The sequence below is a fragment of the Dermacentor variabilis genome, chromosome 11, assembly GCF_050947875.1.
Source record: "Dermacentor variabilis isolate Ectoservices chromosome 11, ASM5094787v1, whole genome shotgun sequence".
NCBI lineage: Eukaryota > Metazoa > Arthropoda > Arachnida > Ixodida > Ixodidae > Dermacentor > Dermacentor variabilis.
The window spans coordinates 34,580,636-34,597,898 of NC_134578.1; the positions used below are offsets into that span (position 1 = coordinate 34,580,636).

General features: G+C 48.2%; 1 protein-coding gene across 1 annotated transcript in view; it reads left to right on the top strand.

Moving 5' to 3' along the window:
- The first annotated feature begins 5,749 nt into the window (after positions 1-5,749).
- The window catches only part of LOC142564605 (prestin-like), a 59,386-nt gene continuing 47,872 nt past the window's right edge, over positions 5,750-17,263 (top strand). The window contains exon 1 of the mRNA XM_075675662.1: positions 5,750-6,170. Coding sequence (XP_075531777.1) covers positions 6,140-6,170 — 31 coding nt within the window. The 5' untranslated portion in view covers positions 5,750-6,139. The remainder of the gene's footprint in view (positions 6,171-17,263) is intronic.

Genomic DNA, 17,263 nt, shown 5'->3' on the forward strand with positions numbered 1-17,263 from the left:
CGTCGCTGGCGTCTATATAATTGGCCGCGATGACCTGCTGAGTCTGTGAACAAGTTTGTCGATACGGAAACTTGGCCACCTGTCTCGTTGGCGGCTGTCGTAATTCCACACTGGAAACGACGATCAGATATTACTGCATAACACTGCATGAAATGGCGCACTTATGCGAGCACTAAAGTCGCACGATCCATGCTAAAATGGTTCCGCACGCACCGCCACTCACGTAAGTTATCGACTCCGCATGTGTTAAACATGTTTTTCATGAGAAACACTTGGACATGTAAGGAGAATGCATGCTTATTTCTAATTCTTCCTTAATGCAGATATTTCAATGATTTCCCTGTATTACTTCATATTATAAGCCGCCCCCCCCCCCGTCTCGCCCCACACCCTGACCGGTGTGGGGCGAGACGGGGGGGGAAGGGGGGCGGCTTGAGGGAGCTTGCAGGGTGACTCCAGGAGGTCAACGATCAAGAAATTTCACGTTCACTAATTGCTAAGTTAGTAATAAGCGAGTAGTATATTCATTCTAAAACTGCAGCGTGCACAAGGAACGAAACACAAGGCAAAGGTAGCACACGAGCATTGACTCCTAACTCAGTTTTTTATAGGAAGGACGTTACACATGCGCATATATATATATATATATATATATATATATATATATATATATATATATATAGCGAACGACAATAAAAAGGAGGACGATGGAAAAGACGGTTGTAAAGTGACTGACAATGCTTATGCGGGCATTACACATTCCCACTACGCCAAGCATACTGCGCCAGCGGTGCGTGCGACACGAGTGGTTGCAGGTGTGAGACCATTCTTCAGAGGACGGCGAACGTGAGCGCTCATGATGGATATGCGTGCGCCGGTATCGATGATTGCTCTGACAGGTGTGCCATGTACTTGAACATCTAGGAGGTTGTGCGTTGTTCTTCCTTGTTGTTGTGGTGGCTGACGACGTTGTCGTGAGGGCGAGCGAGTGTAACGCTGGTCCGCACCAGAGGCGTTGGAAGTGCCGAGGAAGCGGCGTGGTGAAGAGCTTCGGGGTGAAGTGGAGGGATACCAAAAGGTGTTTTGGGGCGGAGGCGACCAACGACTGCGGGACACGTGATGGGACACGTGATCAATTCGGCCGCAGCTTAAGCAGATCGACTTTTCGTCCGGTGTGCACCATTCAAATGGATTCCGATAACGGGCCGGCTGCGGTAGACCATGGTCCTATAGGAGGAGTCATACTGCAGCGTCAGGGTGATTAACAGAGCACGCGGTGGGGACGCCCAGGTGAGCGACTTCCTGGCTGACAGCAGAGTGGATCAAGTATATTGTTGCGTCGGAGTTGTCCCAGGGCGTCTGCAGGGGCGAGGCAGGAAACAGCTGAGAGCTCGCGACGCACAATGCAAGTCACATTGTTGCATGAGGTTGGCGGGCTGTCTTGGTCGACGCAAGAGGATGTCGCGGCGGTATTCGGCAGGCAGGAAACGTGATGGACGACACAGCCGTTCTTTGCTAGCTTGAAGCGGCGGCATTTCTTTATGATGGCGTCGACAGTGAAAACGTTGTTAAAAAACTGGAGGTTAAATGCGTTATCCGAATGTCATTGAGGACATGTCCTACTTTGTCGGACTCTACCATGGACCTATTGATTTTGTGACTAAGGGCGAGGACCTCTTGAAAATAAGAGACGTAGGACTCGGTAGCACTTTGGGCGCTGCCAGCGAAGAGCTTTTTGGCGGTTAGCTGTCGACCTGAGGGATTGCCAAAAAAGGTCGGACAGTTTCTGCTTGAACTAGTAAGTTCCTCTTCATGTGTTTGGAACCGGATTCGCGGAGTTCCGTCCAGGTAGAAAATGACATTGGCTAGCATTATGGTCCATACCATCGAGACTGGAGAATGTGCCGGGGTCATGCGGATGTGGAAGGGTAACGTACTTGACGAGCGAACTGACGGGATGAACGGCGCGAAGGACGCCTGCATGAGCTTGAATCGCAAGGCGGGAAGGAGGGAGGCGCATGCAGGAGGATCGAGCGCCAGAGCGCTCCAGTGCGAGCGCATACAACGTTCAAATGACAATGGTTCTTTGAACCATGGGCCACCGCTGTGCGACGTCGATCCAGCCGCTGTCTTTCGGTGGACCCGAAACAGAGGCGCTTGCCACACTGTCGCCCGTGTCTATAGCCGTGCGGCCACTTTGCTGTCCTTCATTCCAAGGCCAATCATGCCGGCGCGATCACGTGAGCAAACATGGCTGCGCTCGTGCGCCGCTGCGGAAACCGCTCTGTAGTTTCTCCATACAGCAAAGAAAAAACTCAGGAGAGGCCCTACCCCCACCGCGCTCTAGGAAAAAAGTGTGGAGGAAATCACGTGGTACTGATACGCTGCAGCGGCCATGTTGTCGCGGCATAATCGCGGCTTTGTAACAGTGGTGTGCGCTCATGCGTGAGCTGTCACGTAGATCTCGTACCGTGGAAAAGGCGTCGTGTGTGCAGGATTGCGTTAGTCTCCATGTTTTGTTCTGCTGGGTCATCTGGACCGTACTATCCCGGCTGTTGTTGTGGCCAGGTGGGACTGGAAGAAGAAAGAAGCGTGGAAGGAGCGCGCATGCAACGCCGTACCCAACTTACCACGCGCCGGACGAACGACGATCTCGTAATATATTTCTCGTCTTCGGTGGGTTCATGCTAACGTGTCGTCGCAGACTAAAACCACTGTGCTTCGGAGTATGTACAATAAACACCTTGCAGGTCAGTGACACCAGTGCAGTGTTCCTGCTTTGGACAGGGGACGATACATTTGTGGCACGTAAAACAGCCGTGTGGAACGATGGGAAAGAAGCGGCTGCTGTGAGTAATTAAGTACGAACCTTACTTTCCTTTTTGTGTCCTCGAGAGTACCCAGGGAAGTGACGGTCGGTGGATGCGGTTCAAGAGTCGACAAGACTCGACTAAGAACGTACGCCCTCGACCACGTCAAACGGCTGATGGTCGTACTTAGGCCCGGTTAACGCGCTGGCCGCACGCATACGCGCTTACTTTCCGGCACCGTAGAACTTTGTTTCCTCGAAGCTTCACTTACCGTGAGAACAATATACCTCAGGCCGCAGTCACTGTATTTAAACGCGTAACGACATTCTCCTACGCTGGCCTCTTCGTCGGCGCGCTGTGGCTAGTCATATCTCCGCGATGTGCGGCCTCCCGAAACTAGTTCTAGAAATCAATACGATTCTTACAAAGCCATGACCAGCACACGTATTTGTTCTTATAAAGTGCGCATGGGCTAGCCATAGGTCGTGATGTGCGTGTGCAAAGTGTGCCGCAGCTCATCGTCTGTGCATTCTTGCAGTGCAGTGAGAATGCACAGATTTATTTTCTGAAATGCCGGCAAAAAATTGCAGGGGACCGGCCTCGCAGCCTAACTTGCGGTGTTCATTGTGAGCTCCTTTCAATGCTAGAGCAGAGCACTGCTGTACTACTGCATGCATTTCCCCGAGGCAGACACCGCCCTTGTTAGACTAAGATTGTTGGCACAGCACACTGTTTCATGAGGCACCTTGGCGTGAAACTACTGCTCGTGCAGTAGGGAACGTTCAACTTGGTTTCTTCGGGCTACCAGTTAATTTTCATTTCTTTAGTTGTGCATTATGAGTGCTGTGTAATACCAAAGACTCATGCATTTTGTCCACTTTTGTAGGTAAGTAGCTGTGAAATCATAAAATATGTTGTATACCGCCTTAGGTTGCCCCTGAAACAAGGCAACTTATGTTCTTTCTTGTAGCAAGATTTATTTGATTTGAGTTAATTATTTAACCCTTTAGCTCCAGAATCACTTCTGAAAAAAAAAACGTTTCCAAAATGAAAATTTTTTCTTCTAATTGCTTGATTGACTTGACAAATCAAATAACTGCCCGAAATACGCTCTGAACAATGCATTTATTTGCAGAAAATTAAGAAAAATTTTTTATACTTAGAGGAAATTAGCTTGACTACAATGATTAAAGTTGGCTTCTTCTAGGCCAATAAAGCAAACAAAAAAATCAGGGCCTTCCGCCCTGCTAAGGGTGATGTCCAGCGGAGTTGTAAACATCGTGGTATAAGAACTTGTGGTAAGGACTTTATTGCATCATTCCTTGTCACTTAGTAACGACGGTTACGATGGCTTTGTGGTCGCTATGATATACAGTGATCAGCATATTCACAAATGCGAACACATTCTTTGATAGTCTGAAATCGATGCACATACGCCGCTGGGTGGTCGGCTGGGCTGGATCTTTGTGGCATCGTAAGCGATATGTCTGCAACAAGAAATGCGTAAACCACTCCCTCCAGTCCCGACACATTCAAACTTAAATCACTGACAACGACCACAGTGGTAGTGCCATGGAAACTTACCCACTGAAAGTGAGTGGCAATGAACCTTACGGGGACCTGAGCCATTGCATTTTTTTGTTTGGTTACGGGGTATGAGCCATGTTAATGGCAGCTTTCCACATGCTGTTCTGTATGTTGTATGCGGGATGAGAAGAATGTAAGCACTGTTCGTTTCACTTAGCTGAGTGTTTTGAGCCTTTGCCTTACGGCGTTATGATCCATTTCTATTTTGCTTGTTTACGGGGTGTTAATGCTTACCTGGATATGAGTCACTGATGATGATAGTTTATGTGTATGCCATATACAGCTCTGCTGTAAAAAGCGAACGTCCCAAACAACTTCGTAACCTGCGACTGTGAGAATTGTGTCGAAACCGACTGTCACGTAGGATCCCATATAGTCATATAGGAAGACCCTAGTACGGCACACACTAAACCCAATGTCACAAGGAGCGCCATTCCACAGTATTTACAGAGTGCCACCGTTTCCTTCTTTTAAATGCGTAAGCATTTCTACGTATACCAAACGAGAAATGTGTCCGTCACGTAACACAATGAACGGCTGATACCTCCTTAAGTGTACTCCAATAAACAAGCGAAAAATGCAATGGCTCATACCTATCTAATGCAGAGTCTGCAAGCCCTAAGCAAAGTGAAGCGAACAATGTATACATTCATTGAAATCACCCATACATCACATAGAACAGCATACGTTTCAATAAAGAACAAGCTCAAAGAAGCATGCGAACCATCAATAAAGCATTACAGGCACCCCTCAACAAATGGAGTGGTGGTTTTGCAACGGCATCGCAAAATTAACCCTAATTCACGTTAATTAACAACGAAAGTCATGGGTTCGAGTGCTGTAATGAACTCTGTCTGTCCATAACATTGATAATTACACCGGGCTGCATGGACACGAGCAAGTGGGAAAATGCTCACGCATGCTTTGACAACTACCAGAGGAGTTCCTGCTTAGATTTTTGTACTTTTCACTGTCTGTAATATCGCTTTCGACTCGAAGTTTAGTCTTCTTGAGAATTCTCACTGATTGCCCCTTTTACGGCAGTTTCTTCGCGGAAAGATCCCGTCACATGTTCCATCCAATGACGACTGAGCGATAAGGGGGAGGTAATGCCAAAACATTTAGCTCCAAATCAAGAGAAAGAGCTACTGCACGCAGTATATACATGCATCGACATTTCCTTTTGCTGCGCAACTACCGACCCCCTCCCCCAATTACACTCGTAGCTCACTTTTCCACATCGAAGCATGCTTACGGTGACAAGCGATGCCCAGCACACGAAAACAAAGGAAAAAAAAAGGAGAAAAAATACAGCAAGACAGCCGCCACGATAAGCGCGCATGCGTATTTTTTTTCCAGGGACTGATGCATGTGTCGCGGCAGGCGCTCTGCCATCTGTCCAAAAGCTCCGCTTAGAATACCGGATCAAGCAGGGCATGCTCCGACGCAAACCCTCGCCCGCTGCCCACACGCGCGCTCGCCGGAAGTCGGCGCCCCAGTTTGCTGTGACTGACTCGATGACAGACTGACTTAACGTCGCTGCCGATGTGCTGAAGCGGACGCCACCGGGTATAACGACACGCTCTTCTGACCCCTCTCGCGGGTGTGGCGTAAAGCAGGACCCGCTGCTGCCCCGTTGCTTGCCACCTTAACTGCGGCTTCCTTTGAGAGCGACAACTTTCCGTTCGGACCGTGCATCTGAGCATCGAGCTGCCAAAGGGTTACGTCACTGCTACGCCACGATGAAGCCTTTCGATGACGGGCAACCAGAACGTGAGTCACGTTTGCCAGACTGGCGTGTGGGCCTTCTCGCAGTCTTCAAACGTTCTCGCATTATACGCATTGTTTACATCGGGAAGGAACGTCGCAGTGCCAGTGCTACAAAGGGAACTCGTTAACTCTGAGCGGCGAATGCTTGGCAAGTTAAAGATTAAGCAGTGGTTTCGAGGGACGCCATAGCATTGAGCCTTCGATTAATTTTGACGACCTGGAGATTTTCACTGTGCGTCTAAATATAAGTGCATGAGCGTGTTTTCGTGTCACCCTTAGGAAATGTGGTGACGGCGGTCGGTAGCCAAACCCGCAACCACATGCTGGGCAGTAGAACACTATCGTCATAGAGCCACCACGATGTGTACCAGGCAAGTATAGGTGAAATCTTTGTGATAAAGGCCGAAATGACAAAAATTTATGGTTCGCTAGCACAACATGTATTTACCCATGATTTGAGCAAGTTTCAGCGCGTTCCCGAGACACGCTGGTAAAATTAGTTTTACTCCTTCGATTACCAGTAGAAAAAGGTCAGTGTTTGCAATGAACTTACAGCCTGGTAGGTATGCAAGGACAAAAGAAAAAAAAACAAATATTTTCTTGTGTGGCCAACAGACACTGAAACAAAATTAAAAAGATAACAGATTTTGTTGGCGCAGAAGGATGGTGAAAAAACAACAACAAAAAGCCTGGACTTGACGGTCATCAGGCTTGGCAAACAAGCGACAGCGGCTTTGTTGACAAAAAAATTTCTCACCGAAAGCGCACACATTCCTTAGAAAAAAAAATATAGATAATCATTTTTCCCAGAGTGTGTAGTTAACAGTGAGACACGTTGAGCTTACATGTTTGCTTGCGCTTTGCGCACCCCAAAACTGAGCGTAGACATCAGCTTCTCCGTCCGGGAAAGTCTTTTCCCTGTGGTTGGTCGCGCGGAAATGACCATTTGTTGACTGACAGCAGCAGACACCAGATACTGCCATGTGCACTTCCAGAACGGTGCATCTAATCTCAACTGTACGCTGCCTCTAAAGCAGACGTTCATGCTCTGGAAATTTTGTTTTGGTGACGATGAAGATGCTTCAAAAAGTTTCTTGTGCTTCTTGTGGACCGTTTCTCACCAGTATTAAACGCTTCCATTTAATCGCTGCCAAATTTTGTGCTCATATTTAATTACAAGCGATACACACTAGTAAGCACGGAAAAGGAAAATGGGAATAGCGAAATGACATTGCTTTGAATTCTGCATCATTATATCGGTTTGCTGCGCAATATGACTACGTTTGGTTCTAACAGTCTCGCCGGGGTGACTGATTGGATGTGGCGTTGTGCTGCGAAGCACGAGGTGGCGGGTTCAATCCCCGACCACGGCGGCGGCATTACGAGAGGGGTGGAATCTAAAAGCATTTCCATGCCATGCCGTGCTTTGGGTGCAAGTTAAAAAAAATCCAGGTGGCCGAAAATAATTTGGCACGCTCCGTCAGCGCAACCGCAATAATCAACCAGTGTGCAGTTTGGCGACGCTAAACCAAACGCGAATTTTATCACTTTCAGTAGTGCCGTCATAAAAAAAAAAACAATTCGTCGCACAGGTGGTAGACGCTTGTTTGTTCGACCGGTGATGTTACACATGAGTTGATCCTATTTTCCTTGTTTTGTCGGGGGTTAAAGCCAACTGACATTACAGTGTCGAACTTGCGACTCTCTTCCTGTTCCGAAGTCTGCCGTCCGAAGTCTGCGATGACTGATCGAACGAGCACAGCGGATGATGAAAGAAGCGAACACGGAGCGGAATATGGAAGACGCGAGCCCCGAACGGCGTAGACCAATGAAGCGCGGCCGCTTCAGTGGTAGTTTAGTGGCTGTATCATTGTGCCGTCAAGCACTAAACGTTGCGTGCTCTGTTACCAGTCGTCGTGACGGTATTCAGTTGGTACCGTAATGTAAAAACCCTTTGCAGGCTATGGTGTAGAGAGCACATGACGCACACTCTCGTTCCCTACAGATGACCACATTCGAAAGGTATACATAAAACGTCGCCCACCTGACGGCTGCCGATTCCCACTGTGGGCGACTGTTTCTAACTTGCCACCAAAAATGAAGACCACCACGCTGTTATGCCACGGCATGTCCGCCTGTTCGTGGTGTGCGTGCAATTCCAGAGGCACGGACCAATCGTTCACATCAAAAGCTTACATCCCGGTGTTTGCGGCAGGATTGAAGTGCAGTGCTGACAAGGGCAGCGGTTTAGATATCAGTGTGCCAGCTCTGTGCGAAAAAAAATATAGCAGAAAAAGAAAGACTGATGAAGAGAAAGAGCTATCGATAAGAAGCTGGCAGCAAACCAGACAACTGGATCGTTCTCTCCCTTTACTGTATGGGGACTCGAGTGCGTTCGTAATTCACGTTAACCTTACAGAAGAGCGCTACGAATCGTACACTCATCTTTATGAAAATGAACACGCGGGCGCGTGACAAACAGCCTAGTCGGCCATATGTCGAGCGGCAACAGATGTGAATACAAAAGCAGAGAAAGATACCGTTCCGTATTCTGCTTGCACCTTCCTCCCGAATGCTTTTCATCTTATTCGTACCGGCACACCCAAGGCCAAGAACTATTTCATTTGAATTTGACGTTGACTCACTGTGTCTATCGCAGCTTCGGAAACTGAGCTCGACAGCTAAGATGATTGCCCTATCAGATTCTTCCTTTATTCTCCGGTCGCGTGCATTATTGGCACAGAAAGAAAGAAGCGGGCAAAAAGGACAGGTAGGAGAAGGAACAGCACAGCTCTCATTTAGGGCGCAGCTCTTAGGCGTAAGCGAGCGAACGACCACAGCGAAAGATGAAAGAAGCGAACACGGAGCGGGATATGAAAGACGCGAGACTCGAACGGCGCAGACCAATGAGCGCGGTCCCTTCAGTGACGTGCGCCCGGGAAACTGGTGTCATGCGGACCTGCCCAAGCGCTCGATGCATACTCGTAACTGGTCTGAGCCGGACAGCTCGTTTCGTACTATCGTCTGTTCGCGTCCGCTCTCGCTTGTTTGGTTAGCTTGATATGTTCTCCTTCGCGTTTGTTTCGATTGTGATGGTTTGCGATTCTTTTGTAATCTGATTGTATGTACCATGCCAATTGTGTAGTACTTTCTGGAAGCCACGTGGCACCAGCGATTTCACTGGTAGTGTCGACGAGTAATGTGTAAAAGCCGACGCGCTTGACCCGCAGACAGATTTTCGACGCCCGCACACGCTATTACATGTCTCTCTCAAATTCTTATCGTTATCATCGGTGAATATTTTTGTTCGCATCTCCCCGGCGTGCAGCGCGACATGTTCACGACGAGGCTGATTCTCATGATCTCAGTGTTTCCTTTCATAAAGTTGATTGTACATACATTCTTGACTCGTATCACCAGCTTGATGGAAACGGAAGTCCGAGAGAAGACGCAGATACGCTGGAAGGTGCAGGTGCAACCGGCGTTCTTGATGTCGGCGTCTTCTCTCTGTGCCTTGTTTCTATTTCGTTGGCTATGCGAGTCAAGACTCCAGCAACCGAACCAGCCCATCTAACAGCGTTACTTACGAACACGAGAGCGATAACGAAACAAGTGCAAATTTGTTATACTTACTTCCTTGTTTATATTGCTGTTCGTAGTATGTTTTTGTTTGTCCTCAATTGCTTTTAATATCTGCCACAGCGCATCATTATGGACAACGTACGATCCTGTGTGCCAAACTTCAGTATGTTCCGTTTATTAGCTGAAATGAGTATACAGAAAAGACGATGCTTTCTAGAACACGCAACCTGCGTTTTCGGGACAGCGCTGGCAAAATCTAGCAAATCCAGCTAGTTCGAGACGGCGGGTTCCATTTCAGGCACCGTCGAATTCGGCCACGTTAGCAGATTTCGACGTAACGTCGTTTTTAGCCGATCGGAGAAGCCGTAGCCGCTCTATGAGCCAATCAAAACTGACGAGATTACGAATTCTGCAATGCCGAGGCCGGATGCGAGCTTGCATGCTACAGCTCCGAAATGCTTGGTCTTCTGTCGCCACTCGAGGTCGCCACATACATTGTTGGCTACTTTAACCGTAAGCAACGTTGTCTATGAAGCCGCGCTACGAAACAAAAAACGTGATTGTATGATGTAAGGCACGTGCACTGAATGTTTCGTGCACATGGGGTAATTTGAAATGAACTTGAACTCAAGCATACCCATCACACCTCGGGCCGTGGTGAAGCAGTCTTGGTACCTTCTGTGTTTTTGTTCAGGTTACAGTGCCGGGAGGCAGTTGTTGTGCACCATGTTAGACACACTGGGCATTTGGTCACTTTGAGAAAGAACTTGGAGTAATGGTCACAGCAAACATATCGCTGAATGCAGATAAAGTGAATTTTTTTCGCACTTGTCTGCGGATCTGCGAGACAGGCTGTGATAGCGACACGTGCAGGCTCAAATTTCTTTGCGCTCATTTCCGCTTCGCCGCACTCCAGCGTGCTGTCTTAGTGGCTTTGGCGCTACACGGCTAAGACCGAAGGCGCGGGACCAAATCCCGGCTCGGGCGGCCGCATTTCGATGGGGGGGTGAAATGCAAAACGCCAGTGTACCGTGCATTGGGTGCACATTAAGGAACGTCAGGTGGCCCAAATTAGTCCGGAGTCCCGCACTATGTAGAGTATGGCTCATAATCTTATCTTGGTTCTGGTACGTAAAACCTCAAAATTTAATAATTTCGTTTCGCCACACATGTCATTCGCTTCCCAGACCTTTAAAATTATTGTGTTTCTCCTCGCACAGGGTGCCAAGTCGTACCTTTTCCTCGTTGGTCTCGGTGCGTTTCAGCTGTTTCTCTATCTCTTCCTCTCTTCGCTCGACGTGTCCAAGTACTCTTTCATGGCCTTAGAAACTAACAAAAATATAACTACACCGATCGGTCGTATTCATTGTATGTTTACTAACTTGAGTTCGTCAACAGGGGTGAAATGAGAAAGCACCCGTGTACTTGGATTTAGGTGCACGTTAAATAACCCCCGGTGGTCCAAATTTCCGGAATCCCCCACGCCTCATAATCAGATCGTGGTTTTGGCACGTAAAACTCCATAATACAATTCGAGTTCATAATTTCTGGACAACACAACCAGTGCTGCTGAACGGCCCTGTTGCCGCCAGAGACTAACTACCTCGCCTTGCACAGGAATCCTAGGCTCAGGGTACATAGTATGTACATAGTCGTTGACAGAACGAGCAAGCTGCCATAGCCCAAGTTGCAAACCTAACGTACATGAAACATTCATAACGCGTGCCGAATGATGTAATCGCTGCTTTTGTTTCGCGGCGTGGCATCAGTGACGGCATTCCCGACTGCGAAAGCAGCCGATCAAGCGTGCGACAGAGCGGCAACGGTAAAGGAGCCGAGGCCTTTCGGAAATGTAGCCACGCCAGCTCATTCACCGACCCGGCCTCTACTCAGCGGTTATTGTTTGATGTCGCCCGCCCAGTCCCCGATCATGAAGCTTGCATGTTGTAGACAAGTGCATTGCTCTCTGCAGGTAGGACGTGCGGATGTCCTAGCTGGTGCAGACTTCACAACGCAAGAACGCGTAGGAACGGTTTCATCAGACTAGGAGAGAAAGCGGCAGTTGACGGTTTCTTGCATTGTGCTTGCACATTCATGCACGGTCAAGATGGTTTTAAGGCATCGAACTATTCGCGCTTCCATATGCTAAAAAAGATGTTTGCAACAGTGGCCGGGTGGGAAAGTTAGAGCAGTTGCATCGTGGAAACGATACTTTCCTACGCTGATTTCCACGTTGACATTAATTGCCTGAGCTGCGCTGTCTGAACAGCAATTTCGGTTTGATGCATGCACGTCTCTAGTGGCTGCCGTAGGCAAAGCTTTAATGAGCTGCATCGACTCGGTTTTGATAACCTTGCAATAAATAATAGGTGTCCTACTTGCCCGCACGGACGAACAACGCACCGTGATTAGTTTCTGCTGGTTTGACGAACACCACGTAAATTTCACCACAGTTTCGCTTGCGAGAGACATATGTAGCTGGTTCGTCGTTGCCCCATTGACCTTTTCCACGGCAGGCAAGATCTGACACCCGCACCAATACCGTAGGTTCGGTTAAAATCGAATATCAAACTGTTATGGGATGCTTTGATTCGGATCGGTGTTATTGTTCGCATTCAAAATTTTTGATGTTCACGCGTCCTTAAAGTATACTGAAACCTTACTTTCCAGAGCAACCTAGCAGACTTGGTAACAGCTTAAGAGAGCAAGAAAACACTCACATACAAGCACGCACTCGCATAAACAGAAACAACCAAGATTGGCGCGGCTTCTTCTCGCACAAGTGTTTAAAAAAGAGGGGAGGGAGGAGGAAGAGGCTGTCTTTTTACTTTTTGTACATGAGTGCGTGTATGTGAATGTTTTCTAACAAGCCCAGCTACAACTCCTTCTAACAGGCTGTGCTCGATCTGACCCATGATACAGTTGTGCGCGCACGCGTTGTCGTCCCACTCCCCAGTTCACCGTGTCAGCTCGCAATATGGCGCTGTCTTACAGGCTGGCCAATGCTAAATTGTTATTACAAATGTTGGCAAAGGTGTAGCACGCAAGGCGCTCTGCATTCTATGGCGCGTGATGACTTCCGTTGCGTTCTGTTGTCAGCGTTGTATTCGTAGCCAGTGGCCTCATTTGCCCTCGTAGAACGTCAAAACGCGGTGCGCAGTCTTCACGTTTCGCGTAGCACAACTGAAATGTGTGTTCGACTCTGCGCCCACAGTTTCGCAGAGGTTGGTGTTTAGGCAAGCACATGGCCTCGAGACGTCATGCTTTTGTGCTTACTTTACGTTCAGTTTGACGTGTTGATGCGTGTACTTGCGTGTCTTCCAATGCTCCTGGTCGAAAACCAGTAGCCTGATTTGCCCTCGTAGAACGTCAAAACGTGGTGCGCAGTCTTCACGTTTCGCGTAGCACAACTGAAATGTGTGTTCGACTCTGCGCCCACAGTTTCGCAGAGGTTGGTGTTTAAGCAAGCACACGGCCTCGAGACGTCATGCTTTTGTGTTTACGTATGGTGTGACATGTTGATGCGTGTACTTGCATGTCTTCCAATGCATGTGGCCGAAAATAGTATGCACAATCCAGAAGTTCAACGAGAATAACTGTCTCCTCTCATGCTTCACGAGCTGCACACAGCAAAGCTTCTGGCTGTAAGCGAAGGCCATGTAAAACAGTAGAAACACATTGTTCAATGTTTAAATGATGACGCTATTTATTTTGATACCGTCGTTGATGCTCGCTGGTGTGCCTGAATATTTCGGTTAATGGCTTCCATGCAACTAGTTTGGAAATTTTTGTATATAGCGCTTGCGACTTTTCTAGAGTTACAACTTAATTTCGACTTGTCTTTGCACAAGCCGTACTCCAATTTTCAGCGTTTACATTATACCACGTGTGTCAGGGTGTTATTTGTTTTAAAGGACCTTAAACAACATCAGATAGTTTTCCTTCGCACGCCGTGGTGCCAACACGGTCACGCACGTGACGTCACCACGGTAGAAGTTGTCGATTGGTCAACATGTATATACGAGGGATGTCATCTAAAATCTGTCTGCTAGCAATGCCTTGGCCATACCCACTCCTTCTCGTCGTCTTGCTTTACAGTCGTGCGGAATCAAATGATTTCCCATCGTGTAGCTTTCAACGCTGCGCGTTCTACTGCAAGAGAGTGTAGCCGATTGACGCGGAGTCCTGATAAGCGGAAGTTGATTGTCTTATCAAACAAGAACAGCGTGCCAGGGCGTGTACGTACATATGAACCCGACAGCTAGAGCAGATCGATGCAAGAGCCTGGCTCAGCGAGCCCTACTCGACAGCCTTTACATAAAATGGCGCCTGGCAGGTCGAGAATCCTGCGAAAATCTGCATCGAGGCCAGATATAAGACAAAGTTTCCGGTTGATCACTGCTGGCCGTGAATCACACACCCAACCCATCCAGGTCTACATGTGCGCTTCACACGGGTCAGCTCAACCGTGCCGTCAGATTAAGCCTGATCCGGCAGTGTTTACAAGAGCAAAACATACAAATCTCAGCCAGACAAGCGAACTCGGCCCGTGTGGACCCGACCAAACTTGTTCATTTCATACAAAATGTTGCGTTACAAGCGCAACAACTACGAACGGGTATGCACGTATGGCGAGTCTTATTGCCTTCCATGGTTGAAAAAGAAAGTTGGATTTTTTTCAAAGCTTGGCGTGTAAAGGCAAATACAGCGTAGTAAATAAATCCCACGAGGACGAAGATCACATACACGTATCAACCGTCATGTATATGGTAATGCTCTAAGATCGCAACGCCAGAGTTCCCTCTAGCAATTTTAGGAAGGTCTGATAGATTTAGTTTTAGTTCTCGCAAGAAATTGACTGGTGATTTCAATATTCCCTAAAACAAAAAGTTAAGGGCAGCTCTAAATGTGTTTTGATTTTGCGTGTCCATAATTTGCATTATGATTACAAAGGTACACGGCTTATATTAGGAAGAGAACGCTGTGAGTAGCGCGCATTGTTTCCATACAGATGACAAGTGTTACCCTGGCGCCATATAGTAGCTATCGTCGCCACACAGCCCGTATTGCGCGGTACCACGCTTTCCTTCTGACACTTTAGTTCCACCAACCACGCGTGCGGCCCTTGGTGGCGAGGAAATAGAAGCCACCAGTGTCAGCGGCGACAACACCCAAAGGAGCGTCACATCGAGCTTTACTAGTAGCCGCTTGCCATCGCCTCTTGCAGAAGCAGTAATCACCGCCACACACGCCGCAGACTGAGATTCAGCACCTGACGCCACGGACGAGTGCAGCCCTCCCCACCTCACGCCACCCTGGCCTCCCCTCGGAAGCGCAGATGAAATCATCCTCGCGGCGGCGAATGTCGGGGCCGCCGGCAACTCAGCGCATGCCGTTTCCCCTCCGCTCCTCCAAAACTTTCCGCCTCATTCTTTCACTGTACTCTCCTCCTCCGCTTTCATCCTCGCGTTCTTTTTCATTTGCCACTGCGCTCCGCGTTTGCTTTCATCTTTCGCTGCACTCGTTCGCTCGGTTACGCCGAGGAACGACGCCGACGCTCAGCGCAGGAATGGGTGCCTAGGAGAGCAGCTCTTGGCATCCGTTACACAAAAAGTAAGCAAAAATATAAAAGAAATCTGCCTCCATTCCACCCTGTCAAAGTGGATGTACAGCGAAGCTGTTATCGACGCTAGACAAACACGACCGACGTTAGACGATGTCAGACCACCAGCCCCCCACCACCACAAGCGACGTTACTTTTCGCGAGCACGCAGTTGTGCGGAAGTGCAGCTTGCGTGCTCATTCCGCCAGGGCATCCGCGAATCGGAAGTTTCTCATTGAACCAATTAAATTTATCAAAGTACCACTTACGCACAAGCTGTAAGCATCATAGGTTCGGATTGTAATTAGAATGTACGAGAAAATATATTTCTGTTACGTGGAAACTCACACACACACTTTTCCAACTACCGTTTGAGGTGTCTGAGTGGCCCCGGCCTCAAGGTGGAGGTACGCTTATTGGACTGCGTTGTCATAAAGCCGATTAAGGTCACAGTATATGCCTTGGGACTGATACAGCGGAAAGAGCGCCCACGCATCAAGTACATATACGTTGTGTGCACACGTACGTCCCACAACGACGAACGTGTGCGGAAGTGCAGCATACATCCTCATTCTCTTAGGCCATCCTCCAAGCGCAAGTGTGTTATTGAACTAGTAAAATTTCTCAAAGTAAATTGTGTGAGAGAATGTGTAAAGTCCGATTTACACAGAAGCTCCCGACATGATAGCTTCGGATTTTAATTCGAATATGCGAGAATAACGGCATCGTCACGTGACGAAATCGCCTGATGACGTGACCTGCTGACGTCATCGCGTAAAACCTGGCGTCACGCGATGGCATCTTCAAGTGAATATGTCACCTGATGATGTCATGTGAGGCCTCTTGGAGAAGCATACTGTGCGTTTCAGCTTCTTTTAACTGTCTCCAGAAACAGCCCAGATTTTTGTGCGAATACCGCGCATGCGGACATGAAAAGTTCCGACCAACTGTAGAGGCTAACTGCTTCACTGTAAAAAAAAAAAAAGATATGCGAAAATGCTGCCCGCCTTTCTTATAGCTGCGCTCGGTTGTGACCGCCGCAGAGGTCACTGGTGCAGAGCAAGCCGGTGTATGATGACGTCATCATGCATTATAGTTCTGCGTACTGAAACTCGTTCGTGGAAGCGAGCATCACAGTAACTTATCCGCAAAGCTCTGACAGTAGTCCGTGTATTTCATAGGTTTTATATTTGTATCCTCTTGTATTGCAAGGAAAATTACTAGTCCCAAAATGTCGAGTCGGTACTTCTTTTCAGTAGACGGATGGGGCGAGATAGTCCACGCAAACATATTGCTTTCACTTATGCGCAATGCTCGATAGCGGCTTATTGCTTTGTGGCCATTTCCCGCACAAGGTGTCGACAAAGGCAAAACAAGGGCGTTTGGCCGCTAAATTTATGGTGGTGGATGTTGTTCTGTGCAGGCAAGAGGGAGCGACAAAACGCTCACCTAAGCGATGTATCTGCTCCTGTGCTTTATGCATCGCGCATAACAGGATGCATGCCGCGGTTACAGCGGGTCCACGTGCTCTGTATTAAATCGATGCCTGTGTGTTTCACTGCTGAGTTCACTGTGCGCGCATATATATGTAGTGTATACATGTAGTATAGTATTCCTGTCGAACGCACTTCACATCAACCGACCGTGGCAAACTTTTTTTCTTTACCTTCAGTTGTACGTTGGAGATTCAACAACTTTCCTGTCAACTTTATTTCGCTCGGTTGGCATGTGTTCGAGAAGTGATTCATGTTACAAATATAACTGCTGCACTGTTTGTTGGTTTCTTGCGTTACCCACTGGCGGCAGCATAGTCCATAGACGTGTATCCCAAAATTACCATGATGCGTCATGCACGGTTCTACTATATAGGTCTAGAACGTAGAAAACAGTTGCATCGAGATAAACGCTGGCT